The 13,173-nt window shown below is 48.7% G+C and overlaps 2 protein-coding genes across 2 annotated transcripts; one reads left to right on the top strand and one right to left on the bottom strand.

Annotated features, from left to right (window-relative positions):
- The first annotated feature begins 429 nt into the window (after positions 1-429).
- LOC122376067 lies at positions 430-12,956 on the top strand. Its single transcript, XM_043355742.1, has 2 exons — positions 430-1,238; positions 12,775-12,956. Exon 1 carries the CDS (start codon positions 501-503, stop codon positions 1,218-1,220), a length of 720 nt encoding a protein of 239 aa, XP_043211677.1. The 5' UTR covers positions 430-500; the 3' UTR covers positions 1,221-1,238; positions 12,775-12,956.
- LOC122376069 lies at positions 4,473-5,714 on the bottom strand. The gene has a single exon (XM_043355745.1). It carries the CDS (start codon positions 5,712-5,714, stop codon positions 4,473-4,475), a length of 1,242 nt encoding a protein of 413 aa, XP_043211680.1.
- Positions 12,957-13,173: the final 217 nt, after the last annotated feature.

The following is a 13,173-nucleotide window of genomic DNA, read 5'->3' as shown; positions in this document are numbered from 1 at the left end:
CGCCGTTTAAATTTTGACGATCGGCCCAGTAGTTTCGGATATGGGAGTGGGGCTCTGTAGTCTGTAGCCCCCCCCCCCCCAGTCACTCGCGTTATGGAAAATATCCAGGCACGCGCGGGTTAATAATAGTTCTGACAATGGCAGAACAAATGTCGAGTAAAAACGAAATAGCGTGCAACTTATTGTTTCGACCCGAAACGCGTGAGAACGCATCGATCAGCCTTGAGGCCTCCTGGAAACCATGAAGAGTGAAGACCAATGCCCCCTTCCCTTCCTCCCGCGCGGCGCAACGGGACACGGAAATCCCAAAACAGGGCTGGTGCGTGCTGTCCCGCTGCAGGGCCGGCCCGGGAGGTGCCGCTCTGGCCAGTCTGTTCATCTGAATCATCCGTCCGGCGGGCTATATATCGGCCGGCCGCGGGCAGCCCGTCAGTCCACTGAGCGAGCCCCGCTCCGCACACACCCGTCCACAGACCCGACTGACGGCACCTCTCAGCACCATGAGAGCCGCCCCGCTGCTGCTGCTCGGCCTGGCCGCCCTGCTGGCCGCCGGTGACGCCCAGGACACGGCCAACTGTGACCTCGGTGACCCAGCCGGCCTGAGCGACTGCATCAAACAGCTGCTGGTCGAGGCGCGGCCCAAGGTGGCCCAGGAGGCCGACCCTCTCCGTCTGCCCAACAACCGGGACGGCGACGTCGAGCTGTCCAACATCCGAGTCCACGGCATCTCCGGCTACAGCGTCGACGGCCTGTCGGTGTCGTTCCCCTCCGATCAGCAGATCGCCGTCAGGGCCACCATCAGCTGGCCGCACATCAACGGCAAGCTCGACGCCAAGATCCGCAAGTGCAAGAAGGTCATCTTCAAGAAGGTGTGCGTCTCCGTGCGCGGCCGGCCCGAGGTGCGCGTCGGCCGCACGGTCGGCTCTCTCACCACCACCCTCAACGTGCACGTGGGCGCCGACGGCCGGATCATGGTCACCGCCAGCGGCACCAGGGTCTCCCTCAACCTGGCCAGCATCCGGGTCAAGGCCAACCTGCGCGGCGCCATCGGCTTCTTCAACCGGCTCTTCGGAGATCCGGCCAGCAAGATCACCACCAAGCTGGCCAACAAGTGGTGGGGCAAGAACAAGGGCAAGATCGAGGGCAAGGCGAGGGACGCGCTGGACAAGGCGGTCCGAGAGAAGGTGGCCGTACACCTGGCGCGGCTGCTGAAAATCTGAGCGGTCAGCGGCGGTCAGGTGGTCGGGGTGGGGCGTCCGTCCTTCATCAGGGATGAACGCTCTCCGCGAGGTGCGTAGGTCCGGTCCTGTTTTATCAAGGCCGTGGTACCGTTTCAGGGAACTGCGACCAGGAGGTTTGCAGTTTGAGCTTTAAATGGTGATGTTGTTGAGTGTTTTGGCGTTTTTGCTACTGTCACTGACATATTTCGCCATATTTTGTATGAGTAATGTGCATTGTTGCGCTTTCATGAAGCATCGAGACAATAAACTGCTGAAGTAACTGAATGAGTCTGAGTGATCACTGATCAGGAATTACAACTAGTAACCGATCAAGCTGAAAATCACACGTTCGTTCTTGAGCAAAATACCATAAAAATAGCCAATGCGAAAACGAAGGAATAAGAAATACCTACTGAGGCCTGTTTCACTAACAAATAAAGTGTGTAATTACAAAGAAAAAACTTGAGTTTAAAAGAAATATTTACCAACATTTGAAATTTGGATTTCACGAAACCTCCGAGCATGAATTTTGAGTTTAAAATTTACCAACTTTTTTACAAGAAAAAGTTTGTAAGAAACATCGAAATCGCAAACTTTCTGTTTCACGAAGACCAAAAACTTGAAAGAAAACGTTGTACTTACAAAACCGAAATTCCAGTGGCTCTTACGTTCGGAATTTTATTACTTTTTGTGCAATGATGCAAAGCAATCAATTATTTAAAACAAATATGATATGCTGAGTCATTGTATGCTCTTTTTTACTTAGCACAATCCCTACGAACCAGCTACGAGCAATAAATAAATATCGTCATGTTTTGTCATTCGCGCGCCATAATTGCATTCAACAGTCTTCTGCTGTCAAATGTTTTACTTGTTATTTTCTTTCAATAATAAAATATTGTGAACTATCATTACCATTTAGAAACAGCATCATTATTTATATTTTATTCATGCATTTTTTTACATGAATACTAGACACAATTTGATAAAAAGAAGCAATATCTGTAACATGTTGTAGTTCTTGATTAAAAACATTTTTACTGTTTACAAGTTTTATGCAAACTCTTTTTATCGGAGGTGCCGCTGGTGATGAGGTTTAGTGAAATCCGATTTTTGCAAAAATACTTATGAATTGTAAAGTTCAAACACTTGTAATCGCAAGTTTTTAGTGAAACAGGCCTCAGACATTTGTTTCACATAGTTACAACTTACATCTCCAGAAGTTACCATGCAATACTATTATAAACAGACATTTTCCTATAGTTTTAAAGCTGCCGCAGTTCACCGTTGTAGAACACAATCAACTCCCCGCAAATCACTGCTTCACCTCGTGAACGACGTCATTTCTGTCATCAAATCACCGCCATGCCGAAAAAAATTTATCTTCCGGAACAAACAAGTCACTTGATGTCAGGTCTAGATGTCTCAGGCACTGGGGCCCACACAATGCTTTTCTTCAATCGCAGTTCAGGCCCATGTAGCACGGAACGCTGCTAGCGGACACTAGTGATACTGACGCTTTCGGTAACTGTTGAAATTTCATTAAACTGGCACGCTTTGCTATTGGCTGACCACAATAAAAACATTCAACTTCAAAATTTGACCTTTTTTTACTTGAAAGTGACCTGACCTCAACTCTCTTCAGCTGCAATGGCCTCAAATGACACGAACGAGACTGTTTTCGAAACCTATAGCTGAAATAGACCATAAGGCCGCCCCACACTGGACCTCGCATGCGGGTTGCGAGTTTTCGGTTTTTCGGGTTTCTCTCAAATTATAGAATACACTCTATGTTGAGTAACCCATACCACCATGCAACAAGCGAGTCTGCATGTTTTTAGCATGCGAGCCAACTTGCATCGCATTCCAAAAGTTGATTTTGAGTCAACTTTCGATTTTCCTCGCTGCGAGGTCTGTGAGTTCTGCGAGGTTTGCGGGTTTTTCGTTGGAGTCGAATTTTGGTTCGTTGCGCTGGTATTGTGACTATATGTAATTTTCTGAAGGTGTACCGCCTTCACTGCATTCATGAAGTTACCATAAGGGAACAGTCTAATCACTCTATGAATTAGTATTATGCTCGCAAACTCAAAACCCGCAAACTCGCAACCCGCATGCGAGGTCCAGTGTGGGGCAGCCTATAAAACGTGTGTCACGTGACTGAAAATGATATAACATTTCCGTTGCCCAGAATGACCTAGCCTGAAAAATTCTGAAAAATTCGAAGTACAAGCTAGTTTAGCCCCAGGTATGTACCATAAGCATATACCAATGAGGGTGTGAACCAAAAATGAGCCTGATCAGACTTGTAAGCCGGTGCGCAGAGCCCAATTTGTGAACAAGCCAAAATGTTGATAATTCTTACTTTGACCTGACCTGTGACGTCATTGGTGACCTCGAGTTCGATGAAACTAGGTTTCGTTCGGCAGTTTGTCTAGGGTCAACAGAGCCGTTTGAATTTTGACAATCTGCCCGGTAGTTTTGGAGGCATGAGGGGGGGGGGGGAGTGCTCTTTGGAATCCCCGTAGTCAACCGCCTTATGGAAAATACCCCAGTCATGCGCGGGTTAATTAAGATGAGCAGCTCATTTACCGCAAATTCACCTCAAACCAATAGGGACTCATACTGATCTTGAATCGAACCGTTGCACACAGTCGCTATCCGGGTTCAGAAGTGGCCAATACCCTAATTTTCGACAAATTTTAAAGCGTGCTTTTCTCACATTTTCTGGTCGTAAATTGATCAGACTGTATAGAATATCATCCAGAAAAAAAATATTACTCATTCTGGCACAGATTGGTGGGCTCCCAAAGTACACCGTTTTGTTTTGCTCCGTGAGACCGAACATGTGCTGCGATTTTCATGTAAATGTTGACGAGTCTCCTGCCATATTCTTTGCTTGAAAATGCGTAAGTAAGATATCAGCTGAAAAGGGAAAATGTGCGGAATCCATTGGTAACAAAAGTGCATCTAAAAAACCTCCCACACAGTTATTGTACGCTAATTGTTGCACACTTGCACAGAGCAGAAGGGCTTGAGGATTTCAATATTTACATAGGCCTACCAAAAAAACGCACAGCGTGCTTCACATCGATACAACGTCCATAACATAAACCGTACAATTGTGATTCTTTGCTGAAAAAATTAGGTTGGCATCACCCTGCCGGCAAAAGTTATTGCAGTTCTAGTGACGCTAGGTCGCCGCCCGGCCGACCCCGGTCAGGTGATGTGATGTGATGTGACTCCCTCCGCCCCTCATCGGGGCGTAGCCAGGCGGCTCTGGAAGTTGCGGGCGGCGGCCGCCAGGGCCGCCACCACTCTGGTCTCCCGGACCTCCTCCAAGTCCGGATGGATAATGCCGGTGAGTTGTAGGCGGGTCCTCATCAGAGCGGGACAGCGAAGGAGAATGTGGGCCGGCCGGTCCGCCTCCTCGCCGCAGATGGGGCAGCGCGCTCCATCGCACCGGTCGTCGTTGCATCCCTCACAGTCTCTGGTAGGGGAGCGACCGATCCGGTGTAGGTAGGCTCTTGAGCCTGCCCAGTGGCCCGCGCGGATCTGGTGGACTTCTACCGCGCTCTCCCGTTCCAGGCCGGCCGTGGACGGGGGCCGGCGGTCGCCCATCAGAGACTTGAACCAGCCGGGGGGCCAGGACTGGATTGTATTGTCCCTAGCCATTCTCGCCACGGTACTGGTGATCGTCCTCGTGTCGATGGGCGTCCTTTCTTGAGGGAGCTGGGCTGCTTCCCGGGCCACTCTGTCCGCCTCTTCATTGCCGTGTATGCCACAGTGAGAAGGGACCCACTGGGCCCTGATTTCTCGACCATCTTTGGCTAGCTGCAGTAGAGCTCTCCAGGCCGCCGTCCCCAGCGGTGACGTCTGGGCGGCGGGGCCATTCCGCAGGGTCGCCAGTGCCGACATGCTGTCGGAGCAGATGATCAGTGGTAGGTCGCTATCTTTGGTGCGTGATGTTAGGGTCTCCAGGCCCGTAACTAAGGCGAGCATTTCTGCACGGTAACTGGAGCAGAAATCACCCGCCGGAGCTCTTAGCTCCAGTACCTCCTCATCCGGCCACATGATGACTGCTCCAGCCCCTCCGTTCCTTGTGCCGCCCTCCGCGGACCCGTCCGACCACATCCACACCGCGCACTGTGGTAGGGATGCTAGGTGCTGGGCGGCAGTCCTCTCCCTCTCCTCCGCCGTCGCACCTGTCCTCAGCGGGCCGACGTCCAGTGTGAAGGAGATGCGCGCTCCCTGCTGCTCCCATGGTGGTACTCTCGGTGGGAGAATCGGCTCGATCGGTGCCGAGATCCCTGCATCGGCCCAGGCTTGGCGGCCCAGTGACCTCCATCCTCTGACCGAGGACAGGCGCGCCGGGGCCGCGGCCTCAGCTGTCGCTCGCAGGGGGTCGTTCGGAGGGAGCGCCAGCGCTCTCGTCAGTAGCCGAGCTGCGAGCGTCTGCTTCCTCTCCGTCATCGGGGCGAGCCTCGCCTCCGCCATCAGTGCGTGGCTCGGTGTAGATCTCGGGCACCCCGTCACGATCCGGGCCGCCGCTCGCAGTTCGCGTTCCAGGAGTTCTGCGTGAGAGGGGGCCGCCGCAGGTAGCCAGGCCGCGGCAGCGTGTTCCATGGCTCCTCTCACGTACCCACTGGCTATCGTTCTGAGAATGTCTTCGTCTAGTCCCCAGCTTCGACCCGACAACCGCCTCAGGTGGGCGACGCGGGGGCGGACCTTCTTCCTGACTTTCTTGCAGTGTGCGCCAAATTGAAGACGACGGTCGAGTTCGATCCCGAGGAGGATCAGTGTATCGCTCGCCGACACCGTCTTCCCTGCCACCTTGATGGTGCATCCGACGGAGTCTTTGGCATTCTTTGGCCCGGTCAGGTCGATTCGCCAATTGTATTACACGGATCGGCCGACCAATAGCGTGCCTCCTGAGTGACGTCAGCGCGGCGTCATACTTTCGGTCCTCGCCCTTGGTGGCGTCTATTGAAGCTAGGTTTTATCTTAATGACATTTAAGCTGGCAGGAATATGTTGTCGCCGTGGCGAAGTGGTTAGAGTATCGGGCTGGTGACTCAGAGGTAGGTGGTTCCAATCCACTCGGCGACTTCGATTTTCGTGTCATCTGTCATCTGTCATCTGTCATTGTGCGTTTTTTATGCATTTGCAACGGTGTGCACCTAAGAAATCAGACGTAGGCATTCTTCTAATGAATATGTTGCATAAGATAGATATTTGCAGTCCAACCGATTGGTTCGGTTTCGGTATTTTCCAATGGTCTTTGTTTGTATTTGGTTTGGTAGCGGTGTTCTGATTTTCTGTGATTGACATCACTAATGCATAGTGCATACTATGCGAACGTAGCCAATGGAAAGACAAATGGTGCTGGGCGATGGCATTGGCCATTCATTGATCAATATTTCTCGCTGCCAATGGGTGATAGCACGCAGCATTGACAGGGGCGGCGCTGACGTTTTGAAAGTAGGTGGGCACTTGGCAAGGTAAAGTACCTACCTAAAAGTAGCGAAAACTAAGATGAAAAGTAAAAATCGCACGCTGGTAAGCAGGCTATTAGATAGCTTTTCGTGTAAGAATCACCATGCACAAAAAATTTCGGCATAGCTGTTAGCGTAATCACGGGACGAGAATAGATTATCAGTTTCCAGCCGTCAGAGCGTTGTTCTATATACCCTGGTCAGAGCGTCATCTATAGGAGCTATGCCCTAACTATAACTTTTACATTTCAGCCGCCAGGGGGATACCTAAGTCCCCTTACTTGGAATCTTTAAAGTCAAAAAGATTTATATTAGACGTTTATGAAGATAACTTGGGACTGGTTGTTAAGTTGCATGCTCACGGCGGGCTGTCATCAATTTATCTCTATACATGTCTTATCTGATCGATGAAATAATACAGGAATCCGTTGTCATTCGAGTGTGTTTCATAATAGCTCTTCCGACTTTGACGAATATCGACAGTGCCGTAACAAAATTGGTAGTTCAGGTATAGACTGCAACTGCAGTTCTTTTGCAACTTATTCCTTAATCAGATGAATACTTGTCAGAGATTTATTGGGCGTACGATATTGGCGTGCGAACGTAGGGGCTAAAAATGCGCGTCTACGACCGACTTCTTTTTCAGAGAAAAGAACCGCTAAAGCAAGAATCGATCCACCGACCTTTCGTCCACCACACCGAGACTCTAACCACTCGGCTACGACGACACAAACACTCCTCACAGCCATATACAATTGCAAAAAAAGTCTCAACTCAAATCTAGCCTCAATGCATGCATTGTCGCGGCGGATGGCTATGACGTCGCACTAGAGATGTCGCTAGTTGATGGGCCGATTCGTGTAATACAATTGGCGAATACGCGGCCGGGCGGCGGCCGTGCAGCTGACGTCCGTGCGGTTCGGCAGCTGACCAATCAGCTGCGAGAGAGGAGCGCGGTCCGTCTAATCGCCCCCGGCAGTTGCTTGTGCGGAGGGGTGCTCGACGCTCGTGTCGATTGCATTTGTTGGTTGTCGATTGTCGATTGACTTCTGGGTATACTTTCTGGTGACCAATAAATGTACGTCGTCTTAACTGAATGTAGTCTGATCAAATTCAATAAAGCAAAAAGACATCCAGCCAACAGAACATGATCGTAAGAATGTCCGATATGGTTGCTAACATTCAGAGCTTTGGGGAGCAGCCATCGACCAGAATGAACCTTATTGGCTTTTGTAATAACATTTGCATTGCTTTTGGAAAGTTTCAGTCAGATATCTTCAGAAATGGCAATGTTATCGGCTTTTGCATTTTACCGTAGTCGGTTAATCACAATTTTCGATATTGCAAAGGCAATTTCAGTACGTTCTTGACATCGAAAACCAAAACGAATAGCATCATCGTGTTCCAGACCTCAAATTGCATCCGACGCACATCTTTTTTGTTGAGAATGTTCAACTTCAAAATTTGACCTTTTTGACCTTGCCGTGACCTGACCTTCATTTGTCGAATGGAAATAGTTTCGAATCGGACGACCCAGATGACATCATTTTTAGATGCTTTGCCGAAATGGACCATTAAAGATGCGTCGCATGACCTTAAAAATGTATACATTTCCTTCCATGACCTTTTGTGACCCATGACCTTTCCATGACCTTTTGTGACAAAGTTAGGTTTCGTTTGTCAGCTATTCCTATCAGAAACCGTTTGAATTTTTAGTATTGAACGAGTAGTTTCGAAGACAGCAGGGAAGCTATGCAGAATCCCCTCCCGAGTCACCCACGTTATGAGATAGATATACCCCCCCCCCCCCGTCATCCGCGGATTACACGCAAAAATATTTTACGGCAATGCTGGATCAGCAGGATGCTCATACGTTTCCATACGTGACCTTAAGGTTTACTTCACATATAATAAAAATTCCTTGGCAAAATGTCAACTGGTTAAAGGGACTATCCCACCTTCTAAAATGTTGTTAAAACCAGTTAAATTGTGCCCGACTTTATAGATTGGATGACCAGGAACACGGTTCTGGCATTTATTTTTCATTAAACATCTTAGGCTTCCCATATTCCAAACACAAACTTTCAAATATGTGACGTCACAGCCCAACATTACCTCCTTCCCCAGGCCATATTACTGTCATAAAGCTGATTCTTTTTACTCTGTAGGCACCACAACAAAGTTCAGACCAAGTTTTAAGCGATTTTTCAACGAACAAACCCATTTAAATCAGAATGACTAAACGAGGTGACGTCACACTAACGGTCGCTCCATGTCGAAGATAGGGCCTTGTACAAGGCCCATTTTCAAATGAAGGGAACGAATTTCTTCAACACCAAGAGGCCGCGGGGGTTGCAACCTAGATAGATAGTGGTTTCTGAACCTCGCCGCAAACTTGGCTATCTCAACTCAAACCCCATGTTAAAGGTGGGATAGTCCCTTTAACGATTTATCGCATTTTGGCCACTTCCGAACTCAAATAGCGGCTGTGTGCGTTGTAAGACTTCGCTTGATAAGCGTGATTCGACATTACTCGACTTAACCCGCGCATGACTGGGGCGGGAGGGGTGCTCTAAAGAGCACCCCTCCCGTTTTTCTGCTATCTACTTTACCACTAGACGTATCATCAGAAGCTGGCAGTGCCTTTAGCTGCATTAACGTAACACCTTGTGTCAAACTTACAATTTCGTGCTCTACCAGAGGTCGGCCGGAAATGACGTCAGAGTAACCTTATGTCGGCCGATTTTGACGAAAACATTGAACTACGGCATTTGCTCTCAATATTCAGTTTTTACACTAGTTACAATTTCTTTGCATGAAAAGACTATAAATCTAGCTGGCTATCGAACTGTGATCCAAGATTTTCAAAATTTTGGAATTTATGAGAATTACTTCTTCAAATTTGACCTTTTTGACCTGACCTCAGCTATATTAAGCTGAAAATGGTCTTAAATGACACAGGAGACAATGCTTTCGAAATGGATAGCTAAAATATACCATAAAACATGTGTCACGTGACCGATAGGTACATGATATAAAATTTCCGTAATCTAAGATGACGTGGCCTTAACTTGAAAAACTCGAAGTACAAGTTTGGTACCCCCATTGTATCTAAGGCATATATCAAGGAGTGCGTAAGCCACAAATGAGCCTGATCGGACTTGTGAGCTGGCGGCCAGAGCCTATATTGTGAACAAGCCAAAATGCTTATGATTTTTACTTTGACCTTACCTGTGACGTCATCGATGACCTCGAGGTCGATGAAATTAAGCTATGCTCGGCAGCTTTTCCAGGGCTATCAGACGCCGTTTAAATTTTGACGATCGGCCCATTAGTTTCGGAGATAGGAGGGGGGGGGGGGGGGCTCTGTAGCCCCCCCCCAGTCACTCGCGTTATGGAAAATACCCCAGGCACCCGCGGGTTAAAGTGACCATCCCACTGTAACATTAGTTTTGAGTTGAGATAGCCAAATTGGTGGCCATGGCCTACAAATACCGGTTTGGGCACTCACAACATCGAAAAATGCTTAAATTCGGAGATAAGGAATTTCAAACTTGCAGCTTTCGGATTCTAAGGGGCTAATGCATTGGAATGCCCCCTTAGAATTTGTGACGTCAGCGGAGATCTGACGATTTTAAATCTTTTACTAAAACGTTTGGTGGCTCACGCGGTTGTATATGGCATGCTGCTTTGCGCGCAACAACTGCCGCACTTTCAAATAATGTCGCTAGGAACAGCGGATATCCCGAAATGTAAACAAAAGTAAATCTAATATCTTGAAAACCGGTGAAAATTTTTCGATGAAATTTGATAGATATTCGTTTTTGCTCTTTCTGAACCGAGCGACATCACTTTCATGCCAATTCATTAACTTTTTTGAAGGTGGGAGGGTCCCTTTAATAATAGTTCTGACAATGGCAGAACAAATAAAAAAAATCAAGCTGACTGGAAAGCTGTCAAGAGTGGTGTGCCTCAGGGAACTGTTTTAGCACCATTGCTTTTCATTATTTTTGTAGATCTTATAGACTCTGACTTAACAAGTAACATATGGAAATTCGCGAATGATATCAAGATAGCTAAAAATATTACTTCAGATGACGATAGAAGAGCACTACAGGCAGACTTAGATGCTCTTTTAAAATGGAGCAAGGAATGGCAGATGGAATTTAATGCTGATAAATGCAAAGTTCTTCATCTGGGAGTAAAAAGTAACGATACATATTATTTGAATGGAACTAAGTTGGCAACTGTGAGGGAAGAAAAGGACTTGGGTGTTTTGGTGACAAATGATCTGAAGTTCAGTGGCCATTATGTGCAAGCTCGAAAAAAGGCTTTAAAAATGTTGGGGGTTATAAATAAAAATGCATCATATAAAAGTAAAGAAGTAATGAAAAGACTCTATTGTTCATTAGTTCGGCCTCATCTTGAATACTGTGCACAAGCATGCCACTCGTCTCTAAAAAAGGAAATAAAACTTTTGGAGCGTGTGCAGAGGAGGGCAACAAAGATGGTTCGTGGGCTGGGTGAAATGAGCTACAGAGAACGCCTGGCTTCCTTAAATATGTTTTCACTTCATTACCGCAGGATAAGAGGGGATTTGATTGAACTTTTTAAAATATACAAAGGGATTGATAAGTTAGATTTTGGGAAGATGTTTACACTCAATACAAATTCCACGAGAGGAAATGGGTACAAACTAGTAAAGAAATTTTCCAGAACCAAGTTAAGACAGTCCTTTTTTTACCAGTAGGGTCATAGAAGCTTGGAACGGTTTACCTCCTAGAGTTATCAATAGTTCCTCCTTAAGTAATTTTAAAAATGAGTTAGACTTGTATCATAAACAGCATGGGCTAGTATTCGATGAAATGGTGTAATTGTACCGCGTTTTACATACAGTGTTTGTTCATCTACCTGTAACCTCGTTGGGCCCAAGTGGCCTGCTGTTACATGGAATACATGTTATGTTATTTTAAATATCGAGTAAAAAGGGAATACAGTGCAACTTATTGCTTCGACCCGAAAGGTGTTAGAACGCATCGATCAGCCTTGATGCCTCCTGGAAACCATGAAGAGTGAAGACCAATGCCCCCTTCCCTTCCTCCCGCGTGGCGCGACGGGACACGGAAATCCCAAAACACGGTTGGTGCGTGCCGTCCCGTCGCAGGGCCGGGCCCGGGAGGTGCCGCTCTGGCCAGTCTGTTTATCTGAATCATCCGTCCGTCGGGGTATATATCGGCCGGCCGCGAGCAGTTCGTCAGTCCACTGAGCGAGCCCCGCTCCGCACACACCCGTCCACAGACCCGACTCTCGGCACCTCTCAGCACCATGAGAGCCGCCCCGCTGCTGCTGCTCGGCCTGGCCGCCCTGCTGGCCGCTGGTGACGCCCAGGGCACGGCCAACTGTGACCTCGGTGACCCAGCCGGCCTGAGCGACTGCATCAAACAGCTGCTGGTCGAGGCGCGGCCCAAGGTGGCCCAGGAGGCCGACCCTCTCCGTCTGCCCAACAACCGGGACGGCGACGTCGAGCTGTCCAACATCCGAGTCCACGGCATCTCCGGCTATAGCGTCGACGGCCTGTCGGTGTCGTTCCCCTCCGATCAGCAGATCGCCGTCAGGGCCACAATCAGCTGGCCGCACATCAACGGCAAGCTCGACGCCAAGATCCGCAAGTGCAAGAAGGTCATCTTCAAGAAGGTGTGCGTCTCCGTGCGCGGCCGACCCGAGGTGCGCGTCGGCCGCACGGTCGGCTCTCTCACCACCACCCTCAACGTGCACGTGGGCGCCGACGGCCGGATCACGGTCACCGCCAGCGGCACCAGGGTCTCCCTCAACCTGGCCAGCATCCGGGTCAAGGCCAACCTGCGCGGCGCCATCGGCTTCTTCAACCGGCTCTTCGGAGATCCGGCCAGCAAGATCACCACCAAGCTGGCCAACAAGTGGTGGGGCAAGAACAAGGGCAAGATCGAGGGCAAGGCGCGGGACGCGCTGGACAAGGCGGTCCGAGAGAAGGTGGCCGTTCACCTGGCGCGGCTGCTGAAAATCTGAGCGGTCAGCGGCGGTCAGCAATGGCATGGCACGTGCCGCGTTTCCCACAGGTGTTTCTTGCAAGGTAGAGATGGTTCCCGCTTTGTTTTATTGACGTTGTTGACCTGCAAGTTGCAGCAATGCAACTTTGTGACAATCGAGCTTTAATGGATGATCGCTGAGCATTGTATCATTTAAGTTTTAAACTTTTTCATGGAATATGCTGTTGTGTTGGCGCATTGTTAAGTGACGAGTGAATTGAGACATTTTTAAACAATGCACTACTGTGTGGAATTGACGTGTCATATTTAAAGTAGCTCGAGAGGTCCAGTGCGCAACATAAATAGTGCAAGGAGGAAAGGAGTCGAAAGGACAGATGAGACAACATTATAGTCACAACAGAATGTAAAAATGAGACAGAGTCTACTTCTAGAACCA

This window comes from Amphibalanus amphitrite, unplaced genomic scaffold, assembly GCF_019059575.1.
Source record: "Amphibalanus amphitrite isolate SeventyFive unplaced genomic scaffold, NRLGWU_Aamphi_draft 002004F_arrow, whole genome shotgun sequence".
Lineage (NCBI taxonomy): Eukaryota > Metazoa > Arthropoda > Thecostraca > Balanomorpha > Balanidae > Amphibalanus > Amphibalanus amphitrite.
Note: the sequence above shows the minus strand (reverse complement) of the source record. Positions and strands in the feature narration are given on the sequence as shown.